At 35.9% G+C, this 18395-nt stretch overlaps 1 protein-coding gene across 2 annotated transcripts in view; it reads right to left on the bottom strand.

The window, feature by feature from the left end:
* LOC131068561 (alpha,alpha-trehalose-phosphate synthase [UDP-forming] 1) overlaps positions 1-18395 on the bottom strand; it is a 246855-nt gene that overhangs the window by 123205 nt on the left and 105255 nt on the right. For both annotated transcript variants that reach the window (XR_009112026.2, XM_058003775.2), the window contains exon 8: positions 6645-6745. Coding sequence is in view for 1 of the 2 variants with exons in the window: in XM_058003775.2 (XP_057859758.1) it covers positions 6645-6745 (101 nt within the window). In the remaining variant the exon portion in view is untranslated. The remainder of the gene's footprint in view (positions 1-6644; positions 6746-18395) is intronic.

Raw genomic sequence — 18395 nt, 5'->3', positions numbered from 1 at the left:
AGGTTGGAGGAGAGCAAACTGAAGTTGCAGTCCATCAAAGAGCAGACTTCACATATTACAGACTTAGGGTTTGAACCTGATTGTTGTTGGAAGGGTTAAAGGTGCAGATGTGACTACTTGATGCTTGTGAAAGTGCAGTCTTGTGGAAGACATTATCAGTCCTAAATGCAATCACCTTCAAGTACATGAGATAAGTGTTGTAACCTTCATATGAATATAATTCATAATCAGATCTGAGGATCTTTTCAGGCTGGGTTTTTCCTCCTAGGAGGTTTTCCCAGGGTAACCGTGTCTTGTTCTTGTTTTGTTCCCTTCCTTGTTCTTATTTGTTCACATATCAATTTAGTTAATAATTAAAGTCTGGTTTTCTGAGTTTAGATTAATCTGAAAGTGTTAAAATCAACATGGTATCAGAGCCAAGTTGTAATCAGATCTAGCATCCTATAGCCTAGATCTTGCACCTTCTTGTTGTCGTATAATTGATGACAGGTTCCAGGATTGAGGAAAGATTGAAAAGGTTTTGTGATCAAAGGTTTAGCATGGTCACATCTTGGTTCGGCATGCTTGAAGATCTGACTCTTTTGCGTCATTCAAGCTAAGTATTTTTGAGTCATTGCATTCTTGATTGCAAGATATATTATACTCAACTTATCCAAAGGATTGAAGTATTATTGTTTGGCTGACCTAGTTCTAGGTCGTATTGATTTTATGATTCTAATTGCCTTAGTTGGTAGACTTATCTAATATAGAACATTATTTAGATATCATCATGATTTGCATACTTATTTTTTAGAACTTAGAAGGTATTCTAAATTTTTGTTTGAGTATTGCAAGATATTATAGATCGATTCTTCGTTAATACTTTGATTGGAATCAGGAATGTCTTGGACTCATCATCCACAGTTGACATCTATATAACTATGATCTAAATACTTGTTATGTTCTCTGCATATGTAATTTAGATATTGTTATTATGTTAAATAACATGGACTGGTTCTATTATTGACTTTTGATCTAAAAGTTCTAAGTATTCTTGTGATGAATACTTATATGCATTCTAAGTGAGTAGCTATGCTTGGTTGAGTTATGATCTTCATTCATAACATTTTTATTGACTTGAATTCTACTTGACATGAACAACTTATGGAGATGGGTACAGTCATGAGGAGCTAATGATTGTTTGTCTTGGCATCATTGATATAAGTATACCGACTGAGGTGTAGGAATTTTATGTTCTATTAATTATGGAGATGAACTCTTAATGAACAGATCGAGATCACTTTGACTTAATATTTTGGCCTATATGTAATTTTACTAATAGGTGTTCCTGATAGAAAAGTTTAGTTGAAAGATGATCTGCAATCATGTTCGTAGTATGCAAGGGTTAATGCTAGACGAAGAAACTTATTTATCCTGTCTATTACACAGCCTTATAGTTAGTATAATATAAATCTTCTTCATGTGCCTTTTGACGTATGGGATTCTTCTACTATCATAAACTACCTTGAGATCTGTTTAGTTTTGATCTAGTATAAAATTGTGCTTGGTGGTTAACAACGAGTATAACTAATGAGTATTTTATTATTATCATTTTGCAGAATGATGTTGTTGTTAGATCAATCTTATCAATACTCACTCGTTTTGATTTACTTCTGAACTGCAAATAGATGAACTAATGGATGTTATGGCTGCATTCAGTCTTTGGTGTTTTCTATGTTCTTTCTTCTGATTTGAGTGGACTATTACTTTTGTTTATTGTTACACCAACAAGTTGTTCTAGTATTCTTTGAGATGTTCTCAACCTTCAAATCTGACCATTGAAGAATGAGATCTACTATAAATGTTTTATGAAGAAGTTATGTTTTAGGGCGAATCTTTCTTGTTTGGTTTTGTAATACCAAAGATAATGATCAACTATGGACCTTAATGGAATCTTGAGTTCTGATAATTGTAGATTCATCACTTCTCCTATAAGAGGTTGATGGGGCTCGGTTGGATGATTTGTGAGGTTTTCTTTATTGTGCTTACTCCGTCGTCTGTTCCAAGAGATTGAATTTATATCTTGTCTTACTAACGTTGCATAATATTGCTATTCATTGGCTGAAACTATTTTCTACAAATCTCTGATTCTATTTGTGATTCCTCTTTGAAAGACTTCGCAATTGATCTCTTAGGATTTTCGTTATGACATTTGATTGGCAATCTTGTTGTGTAGTCTCTTGATGGAATTTATCCTCATCTTATCTCAACAATTGTGCTATGAGTCCACCTTATTGAAAGATAGATGGATAGGATCCTTGAGATTAACATAAAAGATTGATTGTGCAGAAGTTAAAGGGGGAACGCCTTTGTCTGAGTTTGGTATACTCTAACTTATGTTGGTTGATTACTTTTTATTATGAGTATTAGCATATAATTCTTTTCTTGGGTCAAGCATTTTTAATTTCATTATAGTTGAACTGACTTGATGCTTAAGTGTATGATCTCCTATCCTGGAGTACAGGAAATTGATTGGATCTTTCAATGGCTTGGAATGCTTCTGCAACAGGGCATACTAATTCTTCAAGGGAAATTATTGGGATAGGCATACACTCAAAGGAAGTTCAAGTGCTTTGGAAGTTGTGATTGGACACAGCTGCTGCTGAGAGGGAGTTCCAACTATTTTGGTATATCTTAAAGGGTTATGAGATTTAGGTGTGCAGATTGAAGAAAGCCCTGTATGGCCTCAAACAGGCCTCCCGTGCTTGGTATGAAAGAATTGATAAATACTTTTTAAGTTTAGGATTTTGTAAAATGATGCTGACTCTAACATCTACTTTAAGTCATCCAATAATGAAATGCTAAGTATAGTCCGATATGTGGATGATCTATTTCTTATCGATAAAGATGAACTTATCATTAGATGTAAGAAAGAACTAGCTTCAAAATTCAAATGAAGGACTTAGGTTTAATACATTATTTCCTAGGTCTAGAAGTATGGCAAAGGTCTAACGAAATTTTTCTAAGTTAAGGAAAGTATACTATTGATATTTTGAAAAGATTTAGAATGATGGTTTGTAAACCTATGTCTACTCCTATGGAATCTAACTTAAAGAAGTTAAGTGTTTTTGCAGCTAATTCTGATTTTGGAGATCCATCAGAGTACATGCAATTGATTGGATCACTGATGTATCTAGTTAACTTTAGACCAGACATATACTTTGCAGTGAATGCTCTCAGCCAGTTCATGAGCTTGCCCAAACATGTTCATCGTGTTACAGCCAAGCACATCCTAAGATACTTGCGAGGCACAATTGATTATGGGCTGAAGCTGCTTAGGTTCAGATTGGTCAAGAAGTGTTACGGACAAGGAAAACACTTCAAGCATTCACCCGCTGGGATCTCTTGGACCTACAGGGACAGTCCTCAGTTGCATTAAGAATTACTGTAGCTAAATACATTGTTGCAAGTGTTGCATCAAGAGAAGCAGTGCGATTTCTCAAAATTCTTGTTATGCTATTTTGATTTATTATCAGGGTTGTATAGTGATACCTGACAATTTGGTGTTTTATGGCAGGACAATCCTGTGTTGCAGATGTTCTCATCAAGTCTCTTGAAGCTTGAGATAGACTTGGAGCTGTGGAAAACACCGCCTTGGTTGAGAGGGAGTCTCAACCTCTGTGATACATTGTGTTGTATCAACCATCCTCTGCGGGCAATGTAAGGTGGTAGTATAATCTTCTCAAGGAGAAGTGTAATTGTTAACCATCCTCTGCGGCAATGTAAGATGATATTGTAAGCTTCTCAGGGAGATGTATAATTGTTAACCATCCTCTGCGGGCAATGTAAGATGGTATTGTAATCTTCTCAGGGAGAAGTGTAATTGTTAAACATCCTCTGCGGGCAATGTAAGATGGTAGAAAAGATCCTCTCCACCCTCTGTGGGCAATATAAGGTGGATCCAGTCTATGCTTGTGTGCGAGCTGGAAGACTATGTTATGTAGTTCCATTCTATGCTTGTGTGCAAGATGGAAGACTACAATATTCTGATTATGTCTATTCCATTTCTTGCTTGTGTGCAAGATGGAGGATTATGTTTATTAGATTCCATTCTATGCTTGTGTGCAAGATGGAGGACTATGTTTTCATTTTATGCTTATGGAGAGCAATGATTATGTATCTCCACTCCATGCTTGGGTGCAAGATGGAAGATTATGATGTTACATTCTTCTTTGAAGACTGAGGTAAACACAATGAATGATGGATATGCGTGATCGATGGCATGGAAAGACTCCATGATGTGCATGAATGTATTCATGACTTGCAAGTGTGCATGTTAAAGTTTGAAGTCATCCTCCACAGGCAGTACAAGATGGATACTATGGGATACTTGTTGTGATACTCTCTCAGGACTATTTGAAGTTGGCAGCTAAGTTCGGATTACAGTTTAAACATTGTATGTATTACTTAGGGCTGGGCCCTAATCTTGTAACCTGGTTGTAAGATTATCCTTCTCCCTAATTAAGAGGGAGTGTTGATTGTAATTAGGGATGGCGGATTCCAATTGCCTTGGGCAACATTGGAATCCGCCTAAGGGGCCAGCCCCTTCTCCAATGTATAGGGCTGGGCCCTATACCTCTCGGCACATCATAAAAACCCCACGCTACTCCACGCCACATGAAAGTTAACGTGCCAAACAAAATAGGGCCAACCCTATATAGAATGCATTTCGGATTAAAGGGAAAAGAATATAAATTAAAATAGGGCCAACCCTATATAGAATGCATTTCGGATTAAAGGGAAAAGAATATAAATGAAAAGGATAAGCCAACATACAAGGTCAATGCATCATATAAATAAAGACACTTCTCACCTCAATAACATACATTCATCTTTCATCTTATCCTATGCGAAATATATGGTTCTGCTAAATGCGAGTTAAAGGAGGAATGCTATATCTGCCATTACAGCGAAATACTTCCGTTACATCAGCGAACTACATCTACTAGTGAAAGTGTGAAATTCATTCATGTGAAAAGCGAACTGAGGTTGGAGGAGAGCAAACTGAAGTTGCAGTCCATCAAAGAGCAGACTTCACATATTACAGACTTAGGGTTTGAACCTGATTGTTGTTGGAAGGGTTAAAGGTGCAGATGTAACTACTTGATGCTTGTGAAAGTGCAGTCTTGTGGAAGACATTATCAGTCCTAAATGCAATCACCTTCAAGTACATGAGATAAGTGTTGTAACCTTCATATGAATATAATTCATAATCAGATCTGAGGATCTTTTCAGGCTGGGTTTTTCCTCCTAGGAGGTTTTCCCAGGGTAACCGTGTTTTGTTCTTGTTTTGTTCCCTTCCTTGTTCCTATTTGTTCACATATCAATTTAGTTAATAATTAAAGTCTGGTTTTCTGAGTTTAGATTAATCTGAAAGTGTTAAAATCAACATTACCGAGTCTGCATTTTGCAACTATGGATCAAACTTTGACTGAGAATTAAAATTTGACATATTAGAAAAATACATAAATCCAAACAACAAACTCAAATAGCATGCAAAATAATGTTAAGAAGAAGAATAATTCTTGCACAGCAAGTAAAATTGTTGATAAATTATTCAAATCCATAGCAATGGGGAAAACAATTGAAGAATTTGACAAAAAGAATTGGAAAAAAACTGAAAGTGTGTTTGCTAACTAGAGAATTTTGGAGAGTACCCAGAATACTACGGGATAGGTACAAAGTACCCAAAGAGTACTTGCTACTCACAATTAATAAAGTAATTCTACTAGTACAGAATTCATTCCAAGTAAGGGGTTAATCCCCATTTCAATAGTCATAAGTAGCCTACAACACAATAAAGATTTAACACAAGGTTTTCCATTATAAAAATGGTGTCACCCGAACATACCAAAAGCCTACAACTCAAGGGAAACAAATTCAAGGTTACAACATAAAATTAACAAGATTACTGCCAAATCATCTCTTCCTTTGGAGAAAGGTTTATAATCTTATTGATAAGGCTCTTGCAGAGAGAGCTAATCAAATTCAATTTCATCTTAAGAAAGGAGTAAATAATGAGCACTTGAAGTGTCCCTCTTGTATTGTATTGCAGGCATTAAGTATATATTTAGTGGTTTTCCTTATAGTGTGCTTGTTCTCAATATTTTTTTTTATTTCAGAGGAAATTGTCTTGTAATTTTATGAATCCCATACATAGAAGGTACATGTAGCGTAGAACATGTTTAGAGATTCTTTCTCAGATGAAGAAGTTATCCTTTGATTTTGTGTCATCTAAACAATGACACTCCAGCAATTTTCAGTCTCTTAAGTATGTGTATACTCTCAGAGTTTATTCAATGCAAGATTTCTGATGATAAAGTTTTTGTGTAACTGGATTGTCAATCAGAATATATGTTCAGATTCCCTCACATTGCTCCATCCCAATCCAAGGAAGAAATCTATCTAACTTATGTATTATCAATTACTTATCATTCAAAAAGCATCTGCATAAGATTGCTTTAGCATATGCTATTTCAGGCAAAGAGAAAAAGAGATCCTTTAATTTTTGCAAAGATATGATTTAACATGATAAAAAGTTAATTAGAAATATATATATATATATAAAACTGAAATCCAACGATAGAGATAGAAATTTGATTCACCTCACTTAGGATTAGCACGCCTTTCTTAGAATTTTGACATGCTATAAATTCATAGCTCACGAGATTCATCCCATCGCGCAAAGATGTTACAAGTGCCACATCTATAAAGCCAATGGCATTTTTCAGTTCTTTTAATCTTGAAGCAGAATGTTTCTTCTTTGTTCAAACTTCAAACTACATAAAAATTAAATATTCCAACCCTCATTATTCTCATCAGATGATATGATCTGTATGCATTATTTATTATTAAACATATAACCATAAGCATAAAATATGTACAATGTATAAAAAATCAGCATTAATGACATGGAAAATAAAACATCCAGTTGCATTTCAGAAAAGATATATAATTTTATTAACAGACTCAACTTCATACCTAAGTTGCAAGAATATCTAACAACCCCCCAGGTCTTCAATCTGAATACGTTTCCAGCATGCAAATTGTTCCGGAAATTTTGTGGCAATGTTTACCTAATGGTTCTGGACCTTCTGGTGATCTAGGGCACAATCAATCTCAGGAAGTTTTGCACATCATTCTCATGTAGCATGTGGTTTAGCCAATAGAAGCAGGTTATGCTCCTTTGCTTCCCCTGTAGAATCAAGTGGTGGCAGCACCTTGCATGTAATGTCCCCTTCTTTGACATAGGAGTTCGAGAAGGACCTGTTAGCCTATTTTATTCCCATAGGCTAATTCTGAGGCTTGGACGGGGAATATTTTAATTAATTAAATTTAAGTTGTCTTACATTGTTATTTTTCGGACAGCTTTAGTTCAATTTATTATTTAATTTAGAAGATGACCTTGTGCATTAAAGTGACTTCGCAAGGGCCAAAGTTGATTAAAAATTAAAAAGATCACTTTCTGTAATTTAAAAAATGAAAGTTTGCAGGCAGAGTATAAAATGAAGAGAAAATAGGAAATTAAACATCTTGGTCATTTTATATTCTCTCATTGTGAAGTTTGAACAGTGTGTTCAACTTAAAGTCTTAAACTGTAGGACAAAAACCATACAGATATTTGGTTTCGGAGATAAAAGATTTCTTCCTGGTCAAATTTCAAGTGGATTCGCATAGGATTCAAAGCTGGATATAATAGTTGAAGTAATTCATCAGAGGTTTGCAGGCAAACGATAAAATATTTGTTATCTGATTTACAGGTGAAAAAATATATTCATTTGTCTTCGGACGTGTAGTGCTGCGGTTAAAACACTTCGGTGGTGAAGTGGCCACCAAAGTTCAAACCCCTGCTGGGCCATTGTGCTCGCAGGCCTTGTGTCTTCATTGGGCAGTTGTGCTCGCGGGTTTGAACAAGTGAAGTGTGGGGATGAGGTCCCCCGTTTGTGGCCTCACCAGTTCTTAGCTCTAGGTCAAAAGTGTTTCACGTGTAACCCGAGGGCGTGTCATGCCAGCGTCGCCGGTCATGTTAAAAAGTTTATGAGGCATTAATATATATAGATTCATTTGCTTTTATCCTAGGTGCCACCCAAGGGAGGGGCCAGGAGCTGATTTTGGGATGCCAAATATTGATGATTTGCTGAGAAAGGTCTTCTCATCACTGGACATGAGGGTATTCCAGACAAAGTCAAGAAGACATGGCAGTATTGTGGAACTTTTTGCTGATCGCCTCACATCTTGGAAACAAGGCATTGCAATTGAGGATGGGAAGTGAGCTTTATGAGCCTCTAGGCCGATCACTACCACCACATGAGGAGGGTGTGAGGGTAAATAAGGGATCGCAACAGACTAGTATGGGACATAAGGCTTGTTGGGGCCTTCTAGAACAAGGCACAGTTTCATTACATGCTACAGCAAGACATTGGTGAAGAATGTTCGCATTTGTGGAAGAGTTCAGACCTTCCAATCTGTGTAATTCATGTTGGTGTTGGTCAATGAATGTTTAAATCTGCTTTGACAGGATTTTTCCGAGGTTGGGAAAGTAAAATACCCAAACTATTGTACTCTGATTTTTGGAACCACAAGTTGCTTTGTTCATATTTAAGTATTTCCAGCTATATTTAATGTCTGCCAACTGTTTGATAAAATGCCTTATTCAATGTATGAATGAAAGATTGAGTTGATGGTGAAAACATGTTTAAAATCTTAGTTGCAATTATTCCAAATGACGACAAGCAGAATTTCCTCATAACAATTTGTAGACAAAGTGTTTGATGAAATGCTAGCAAGCTAAAGATCAGAAATATTGCAAATTTGGAACCAAAATTTATTGGTAGGTTTTTACATTGCAGCTCAGGGTGAGTGCCAACTCAATTTAAATAAAATCTACAATCTGCACTTTCAACATTTGCAACGATGATGTTGACATTGGTGTCAACATTTTTGTGCCCAATGCGCAAACTTCCAACATTTGTGCAAATCTCAGCTAACTTTGCACCAAGTACAAGCAAGTGGTACCACTGTAGACATAGTAAAAACTTTCTTGTATCACTCAAAGAACAGAAAGTTTCCTCTTCCCCATTGTTCTTCTTTTTGAAATCTTTTATAAAAAATGAATTTACACATGAACCAAAGCTAGAAGTCATGTGAATGCTTTGTTCTTGTTGAAGATATAGCTTCGATAAAGATTATCAGCTCCTTACTTATCTTGTCTATCATCGGCTTCTTAGCTTTCGTTCCTTCCTTGCCTTGTTTACTGTCGGTGACTCTTCATGTTGCAACGGCTGTCGGTGAAAGTGATGTGGTTGTCAGTGGAGGTGATGAGGTTGTCGGTGAAGGTGAAGAGGTTGTCCATGCAGAAGTAACTGTCCATGCCTCTACCTCTCCTTTCGTGTGACTCTTCATTGATATTTCGATATGTTATATTTGTCATTCTTCCTTGTCACGTCTTTCTCTCCTGCATCTTTCTTGATCGGCTTCTTCTTCCTTGTGATCGTGTCTGTCAAATCAGAAATAGTGTGTATTTCTTTCTGCATACTGAGTTTCAGATATAGGAAGGTTTTGGTTTGTATTCAAGTTGTGTCAGCTGAGTTCATTTTTGATTGATTCATAGAGAATCGAACTCACATTATTATGATTGATAGTATTCTGAGACTATCATCAATTGTATTCTTTTCTGAGATATAATAAAGTTAATTTTGAGTGGGCTGGGTTTTTCACCCTCAAGTGGAGGGTTTTCCCAGGATAAGAGGGCTAGTTCATTTGTGTTTCTTTCTCTATTTTCAGTTCTCTGATTTCCTATATTTTGGTTCAAGTTTTAACATGGTATCAGAGCGGGTCTAGAAGATCAATCCAAAACCAGAATTTTAAGTTCTTTATTTCTTTCAGTTGTTTGTCTAAGTCATTCATTATGGTGAACGGATTGAAAGTAGAAGATAGACTAGATGGTTCGTCAAATTTCTCTTCTTGGAAATTTAGAATTCTGATCACTCTAGAAGAGAATGATCTCCTTAACTATATCTCGAAAGATGTAGAAGAACCTTTTGCTGATGCAGAGAAAGTTCATTGGAGAAAGAACAAGACCATGGCTAAGAATATTCTGATTGATTTTGTTAAGGATCCTCTGGTGCCTATCATCTCTAAGTTGGATTTAGCTAAGGAAATGTTTCAGACTCTACAGGATCTTTATGAATTCAACAATACCAGCAGAGCTTTAGCCCTTAGGCGTCAACTGCTGCATGTGAAAATGTCTAGAGGAGAATCTGGTCGCAAATCTCATCATGAAGATGATCATATCCTTGATGCCCATGCATCTAAGGGGAATGGAAAGAAAGGTAACTTCAAAAGATTCAGAGACAAGAAAGATGAGTTAGCCCCTGTTGCCAAGAAAAAGTGGAAGGACCTTTCTAGAATTCAATGTTTTAGGTGTGACAAATTTGGTCACTTTGCCCGTGATTGTGTTTCAAAATCTAAGACTAAAACAGCTGCTGCAAAAGTTGAGAATCTTTCTCCTCAAAGAGAGTCAAGTGAAAATTCTGAAGGATTCTTATTTATTTCTACACTTTCTAGTAATGTTCCTACTAACTGTGATACATGGTTGATAGATAGTGGAGCATCTCGTCATATCACTGGTTTTCGTGAACACCTATCAAACTTGAAAGAAAAAGACTCTCATCTTCAAGTTATCATTGGTGATGATGCTTGCTATTCTGTGAAGGGTGCTGGTTATACTTCTTTTCAATTGGACTCTAGTATTCCTCTTCATTTAAGTGATGTCCTATTTGTTCCTAGTATTAAGAGGAATCTGATTTCTATTTCTGCATTAGAAGACAAAGGTTATCATGTTGCTTTTGTTGATGGTAAAGTACTTGCATGGAAGAAGAACTCTAGTATTCAATCAGCTCATGTTATTGGTGTTCATCATGATAGTTTTTTCAAGCTTTCAGCTCTTCCTATTCAAGTCTTAGCTCATGATTCTTCAAGTTCAAGTGAGTTGTGGCATAAGAGATTTGGTCATTTAAATTTCAAAACTTTGTCTTCAATGGAAAAGGTTGTCATTGGTCTTCCTAAGCTGAATCAAAACCATGAAGGTGTTTGCAAGGGGTGTGCTCTAGGTAAGAACATTAAGAGCACCTTTCATGGTAGTGAAAGTAGGGCAAAGAATGCTCTAGAATTAATTCATTCTGATTTATATGGACCTATGTCAATTGCTTCTCTTAGTGGCTTTTGGTATCATGCTACCTTTATTGATGATTTTTCTTGTAAGTGCTGGATTTACTTTCTTAAGTCTAAAGAGTCTGATGAAGTGTTGTGAAGATTTAAAGAGTTCAAAGCTCTAGTTGAAAATCTATCTAGCAAGAAAATAAAAATTCTTAGATCTGATAATGGAGGAGAATATGTTTCTCATGTTTTTCATAACTTTTGTGTTGAAGTTGGGATTAAGAGGGAGTTTTGTGTCCCTTATAATCCTCAACAAAACGGTGTGGTTGAAAGGAAGAATAGGACAATTGTTGAAGCAGCAAAGGCTATGATTCATGACCAAAGTCTTCAAACATTTCTTTGGGCCGAGGCTTGCAGGACAGCAATTCACATTAAGAATCGTAGTTCTCATCAGATTCTAAACAACTTGACTCCAGAAGAAGCCTTTATAGGTGTCAAACTAGATGTAAGTTATTTCAAAAAATTTGGATGCCTTGTTTATGTTCATGTTCCTAAAGAGAAAATATCTAAATTAGAACCTTCAGGGAAGAAAGACATCTTTGTTGGTTGTAGTGATTCTTCAAAAGCATATAGAATCTACATTCCTGGACAAAAACAGATTGAGATTAGCAGGGATGTTTCTTTTGATGAAGATGTAGCTTCATGAAATTCAAAGAATCTAGCATAGAAGCTGATAAAGAAGATTTTGAGCACCCTCAAGATTTAGATACAGCTGATCCAAATCCATCTTCAGACATTCAGAGGGAGTTTACAGATTTAGAAGATCCTGTTGATTCAACTGATCCAATTGATCCAATTCACTCTATAGTTACATCACCAGGTCCCAGTATTAGTTCATCTATCAAGAAAAGACCTTTGTGGGCTAGACATACTATGGAAGATGCTGAAAAATATGCAACCCCTCGTGGTACTTTCAGAGAAAGCAAAAGACCTCACAAGTTTGCAAGTTATGTATCTTTGATGAGTCATATGTTATCATCCAAGCCTTCAGATGTTGAAGAGGCTTTAAATCAGCAAGTGTGGAAGGATGCCATGATAGAGGAATATCAATCTATTATGAAAAATGATGTATGGGACATTGTTCCAAGGCCTAAAAACAAATCAGTGGTTTCATCTAAGTGGCTGTTCAAAATCAAGCATGCAACTGATGGGAGTATAGAAAAGTACAAGGCCAGATTTGTAGCCAGAGGTTTTTCCCAAAAGGAAGGTATAGATTTCGAAGAAACTTTTGCACCTGTAGCACGTTACACTTCTATCAGGAATCATAGCTGTTGCAGTTGTTAAGGGTTGCAAACTTCATCAAATGGATGTGAAAACAGCCTTCTTGAATGGTAAAATTGAAGAGGAGGTTTACATTGAGCAGACAGGGGGATTTATTATTCACAATAGAAACTATCATGGATGCAGGCTGAAAATTAAACAAGCTCCTCATGCTTGGTATGAAAGGATAGACCACTATCTTTTGAGCTTGGGTTTTCTAAACAATGATTCTGATCCAAACTTATACTTCAAGGTATGTGATGATAAGGTGCTGATTTTAGTATTATATGTTGACAATTTATTCCTCATTGGTAAGGATGATCTTATCGACAAATGTAAGTAGGGTTTAGCTTCAGAATTTGAAATGAAGGATCTTGGTTTGTTACATTATTTCCTTGGACTTGAAGTATGGCAAAGACCAAATGAAATCATATTGAGTCAAGGTAAATATGCAGTTGATATTTTGAAAAGATTTGACATGTTAGAGTGCAAGTCTATGGTGACTCCTATGGAAGTAAATCTAAAGAAATTTCATGAGGATGCAGCTACTTCAGATTTAGTTGAGCCTACTATGTATAGACAATTAATTGGCTCCTTAATATACTTGGTTAACACAAGACCTGATATATGCCATGCAGTTCATACCTTGAGTCAGTTCATGTGTGAACCAAGACATATTCACCTTGTGGCAGCCAAACATAAATTGAGATATGTACGTGGTACAATTGGATTTAGCTTAAAATTTTCTTCGTGTGTAGAGCTGAACTTGCAGGGGTTTTTTGATTCAGACCGAGCAAGTTGTGTACATGACAGAAAAAGCACTTCAGGTTGTTGTTTTAGTCTAGGTTCAGCTATGATTTCCTCGTGCAGCAGGAAACAATCTTGTGTTGCACAAAGTACAGCTGAAGCAGAATATATTGCAGCGTGTGTGGCTGCAAGAGAAGTTGTGTGTCTTCGGAAATTACTTGCAAGCTTGTTTGGACAGCCTTTGGAACCTACTATGATTATGTGTGATAATCAAAGTTGTGTGAAACTTTCAATTAATCCAATATTTCATGATAGAAGCAAACATGTGGAAATTAAATATCATTACTTGAGAGACATGGTTCAGGGAAAAGCAGTTGAACTCAAGTACATTTCTACAAAGGAGCAGACTGCAGACATTCTCACCAAGCCACTTCCGAGAGTGAAGTTCTGTTACTTCCGAGAAAAGCTTGTTATGATGGAGAATGATGCACTTGCTGAGAGAGAGTCTCAGCTCTACTGATACTTTGTCTGTGTTTAATGAGTTCTTCTCTATGAGAGAAATTCGAGGTGAAATCCCTTGTTTAATGAGTTCTTCTCTGTGAGAGAAGTTCGAGGTGAAATCCCTTGGTTAATGAGTTCTTCTCTGCGAGAGAAGTTCGAGGTGAAATCCCTTGATTAATGAGTTCTTATCTGTGAGAGAAGTTCAAGGTGAAATCCCTTGATCCACCCTCTGGGAGTAGCTATGGTGGAAGTCATGTGTATGACTTTATGATTTTTATTTTTTGGGTTTTATTCATCCTCTAGGAGTAGCTATGATGAATATTGTTATACTAAGATAACAACTTTATTGAAATAAAAACTGTGATATTTTTTGTTGACATTTTCTAAGTTGCAGGTATGGGTACTTCTTATATGTTGGTATAATGAAGATCTCTCTCTTGCTAAGAGGGGGTGTTGAAGATATAGCTTCGATAGAGATTATCGGCTCCTTATTTATCTTGTCTAGCATAGGCTTCTTCGCTTTCGTTCCTTCCTTGCCTTGTTTACTGTCGGTGACTCTTCATGTTGCAACGGCTATCGATGAAGGTGATGTGGTTGTCGGTGGAGGTGATGAGGCTGTCAGTGAAGGTGAAGAGGTTGTCCGTGCAGAAGTAACTGTCCATGCCTCTACCTCTCCTTTCGTGTGACTCTTCATTGATATTCCAATATGTTATATTTGTCATTATTCCTTGTCACGTCTTTCTCTCCTGCATCTTTCTTGATCAGCTTCTTCTTCCTTATGATCATGTCTGTCAGATCAGAAATAGTGTGTATTTCTTTCTGCATACTGAGTTTCAGATATAGGAAGGTTTTGGTTTGTATTCAAGTTGTATTAGCTGAGTTCATTGTTTATTGATTCATAGAGAATCGAAGTCACATTATTATGATTGATAGTATTCTAAAACTATCATCAATTATATTCTTTTCTGAGATATAATATAGTTAATTTTTAGTGGGCTGGGTTTTTCACCCTCAGGTGGAGGGTTTTCCCAGGATAAGAGGGCTAGTTCATTTGTGTTTCTTTCTCTATTTTCAGTTCTCGGATTTCCTATATTCTAGTTCAAGTTTTAACAGTTCTTCCATTTGACATCTTTTATAATAAACATGAATTTACACATGAATGAAGATTTCTTTGTTACTTACACATTATTTTATGTGTACTCCTATGGCTGCAAATTCCTTAAGGAACCCTAACAATGCAGATTTACCTATTGACTCTTGCATACATTCTAGTCCATCTTAACATCTATCCCTTGTCTCTTCGTGTATTGAAATATTTAGCAATGAGCTATTGGTGATAGTTGTTTTCCTTCTCATGAATTGACAGGTGCCTTTATAGATAACTTTTATATTGATCCTACATTGTGATTAATGTTGTAAAAATTAAGACATGGGTAGGTACACATTGCTTCAGCTATGTAATATGTTGTACTAATGACCATGATTGAGTGTGATCCGAGCTTAGACTTGAAAGAATTGATAGGTTGGAAACAAGCTTCACATGGAAGAGGTAAGCAATCTTCTTATTTTGTTTTGTTTAATTACTGCAAAAGAATATGTGTTTATGCTTTGGTATGAAATTAGTATATATGCCTTAGTTTAACCTTTTATCATTAAATTGGATTTAAAGGTTAAATTTTATGTCATATTTAGGCTTGTGCATGTAAATAATAAAATTTGTGTATTTCTTGTAAATCTTAAGACACATGATATCATGTGCCCATAATGATCTTGACACCATGGAGGAACTGTAAAATTAATTTATTTTCCTTACATGGTGATTCCATGTGCTTTAGTAGATTTTCGCTTTTTCCTAGATTATATTTAAGTAACATAGCTAGATCCATATTTTGAAAAACCCGTTTCCAAACTCAAGTGATGTTACAATTTGATTCACCATAAAGTGTTAAGACTAACAAAGTTGAGTCCATAGGTGTATAAATTTACAAGAGTTCATATTTCAAGCTACAATAAATCATAATTGAGTGGTGAGTTTGCATCTATGATGTTATCATATATCTGAAGCCTATATTAATTTCAATTATCACACATTTTATTGACTCTCCTTGAATAGGTGAAAATTCAATGTTAAACTATGTATTCTGGATTCAAATAGATCATTAAATTCAACTCACCTACATCTAAGTGTTAAGGAATCTAGATCAGAGATAGAGAAACAATAGTCTGAAAATTATATATAGAAGAACAAAATTTTGATGAGATTTCCGATATGAATAAATTGTCAGTTAATCTTTGGTATTATCGACTACTTACTGGATCACAAGATTTCCACTGTAATTGATATCGATCACCAGCAAGCATCGAAGTCGGGTATATGTATGGATGTGAAAAGTCATGTCCACGTAGAGGCATGACTTCTACGTGGCTTATGCCACGTAGAGTCATGACCCTACGTGAACATGACTCTTCATATTGCAAGAGTCACCGTTTTAGTTATGCATTAAAACACTTAACAGTGCTCGGGTTTAACAATGCTTAGACTTTGACAGTCACTATATGTTGTTTGCTTTAATCCGAATGAGGCTACATTCTTAACACTCCCTCTTAGCAAAAGAGGATTGAATTAAGTTTAAGGAACAACACACACACACACACACATATATATATATATATATTCATTTGGCATGATCATATACATTCAATCAGTAATGTTTACTAGTGAAATTTTTCATATCTTAGAGAGATGAATTATCTGATATCCAGCACTTTGAGACAACTACATGAAGTCTTATCAGATAACATCCTTCATCCTAGTGACAACTGTAAAATTGTCATTATCACAGATGCAATAATTTTAGTATCATGATATCCGGCACATTCCGGGACAACAAATTAATGTAGTCAATCATGATATGATTGTTATCATAATTTCCGACACATTTCGGAACAACACTTAATGACAACAAATCAATAACTCAACATAACAAATTTAGCATCAAGATTTCCGGCACATTCTGGGACAGCAAATTAATGTAGTCAATCTTGATAACAGATCAGGCTATTGTGGAAGTCGTCACCTTACAATAGTGATCTAACACATACATCTCATGGAAGATCGTCACCTTTCATGACATAACACATACATGCAATATTGCATACAAAATATTCATGAATATATCAAATTACATATGATTACAACTCAATTTCAATTATAATTTAGTCATACCAAGTTTACCTCTTAAGTACTCCACTTTCAACTTTGCAAGAGGTTTGGTGAATATGTCGGCACTTTGCTCTTCAGTGCTGATGTAGGTCAATTTGATAACATCTCTTTCTACCATATCTCTTATGTAATGGTAAGGGATTTCTATATGCTTGGATCGATTGTGAAAAAATGGATTTACAGAAAGTTTGATGCAGCTTTGATTATCACAGTGAATCACAGTGGGGTTCAGGGGCTTCCCAAATAGTCCAACTAGCAATTTCCTTAACCACATTGCTTCACGAGCTCCCATGGAGGCAGCCATATATTCGGCTTCAGTGGAACTCTGAGCAACTATTGACTGTTTTTTGCTAAACCAAGATATCATAGCCCATCCAAGACTAAAAAAACACCTCGTTGTACTTTTACGATCAATGGAATTGCCTACCCAGTCGGAATCAGAGTACCCTTGGAGTTGTATCTCAACATTTTTGTACTTCAAGCCAAGTTCAATAGTACCACACAAGTATCTCAGAATATGCTTAGCAGCCATTAGGTGAATCTTCTTGGTTTAACACATGAATTGACTTAACACATTAGTAGCATAACAAATATCAAGGCGAGTGTTTACCAGGTACATAAGGAATCCAATAATTTGTCTATAGTATGTAGGATCTGTAGATTCTAAATCTACTGCTTCACTTTTGAGCTTATGAAGATTTGTTTCCATTGGAATAGATAGAGGTTTACAATCTATCACACCAAATTTGGTCAGGATATCAGTGGTGTATTTTCCTTGATTTAGAAAAATATAATTCTCTTTTTGCCATACTTCTAGACCCAAAAAATAGTCTAGTAGACCTAGATCCTTCATATCGAATTCAGCCACAAGATCTTGTTTGCATTTTGCAATGAGATGATCTTCTCTTGTTATCAACAAGTCATCAACATAGAGAACAAGTATTAACATGTCACCATTCGATATTTTGAAGTATATGTTAGAATCTGCTTCATTTTTGGAATATCCTAGCTTAGAGAGATAACTATCTATCCTTTCGTACCATGCCCTGGGAGCTTGCTTAAGGCCGTAGAGGGCTTTTTTTAGTCTGCACAAATAGAGATTTCTATCGTGTGTAGCAAAGCCTTCAAGTTGTTCTATATATACTTCTTCCTCAATAACACCATTCAAAAATGCGGTCTTTACGTCCATTTGATGTACCTTCCACCCTTTAGATGTTGCAATGGCAATAATGGTTTTGTTGTGACCTTTTTCACCCATCGGCCCATTGCAAATGGGGACCCTCTGATTTTCCTGCTTTCTAGGGTTTTGTTGGTATCCTGTGACCTTTTGCTGCAGTTTCACCAAGCCTTGTCCAGTTCAGAGCATTTCAAGCCCTGACGATTGAAAGTTAGTTTTTGCAAGTTATGT

Source organism: Cryptomeria japonica, chromosome 11 (genome assembly GCF_030272615.1).
Source record: "Cryptomeria japonica chromosome 11, Sugi_1.0, whole genome shotgun sequence".
NCBI classification, from domain to species: Eukaryota; Viridiplantae; Streptophyta; class Pinopsida; order Cupressales; family Cupressaceae; genus Cryptomeria; species Cryptomeria japonica.
Note: the sequence above shows the minus strand (reverse complement) of the source record. Positions and strands in the feature narration are given on the sequence as shown.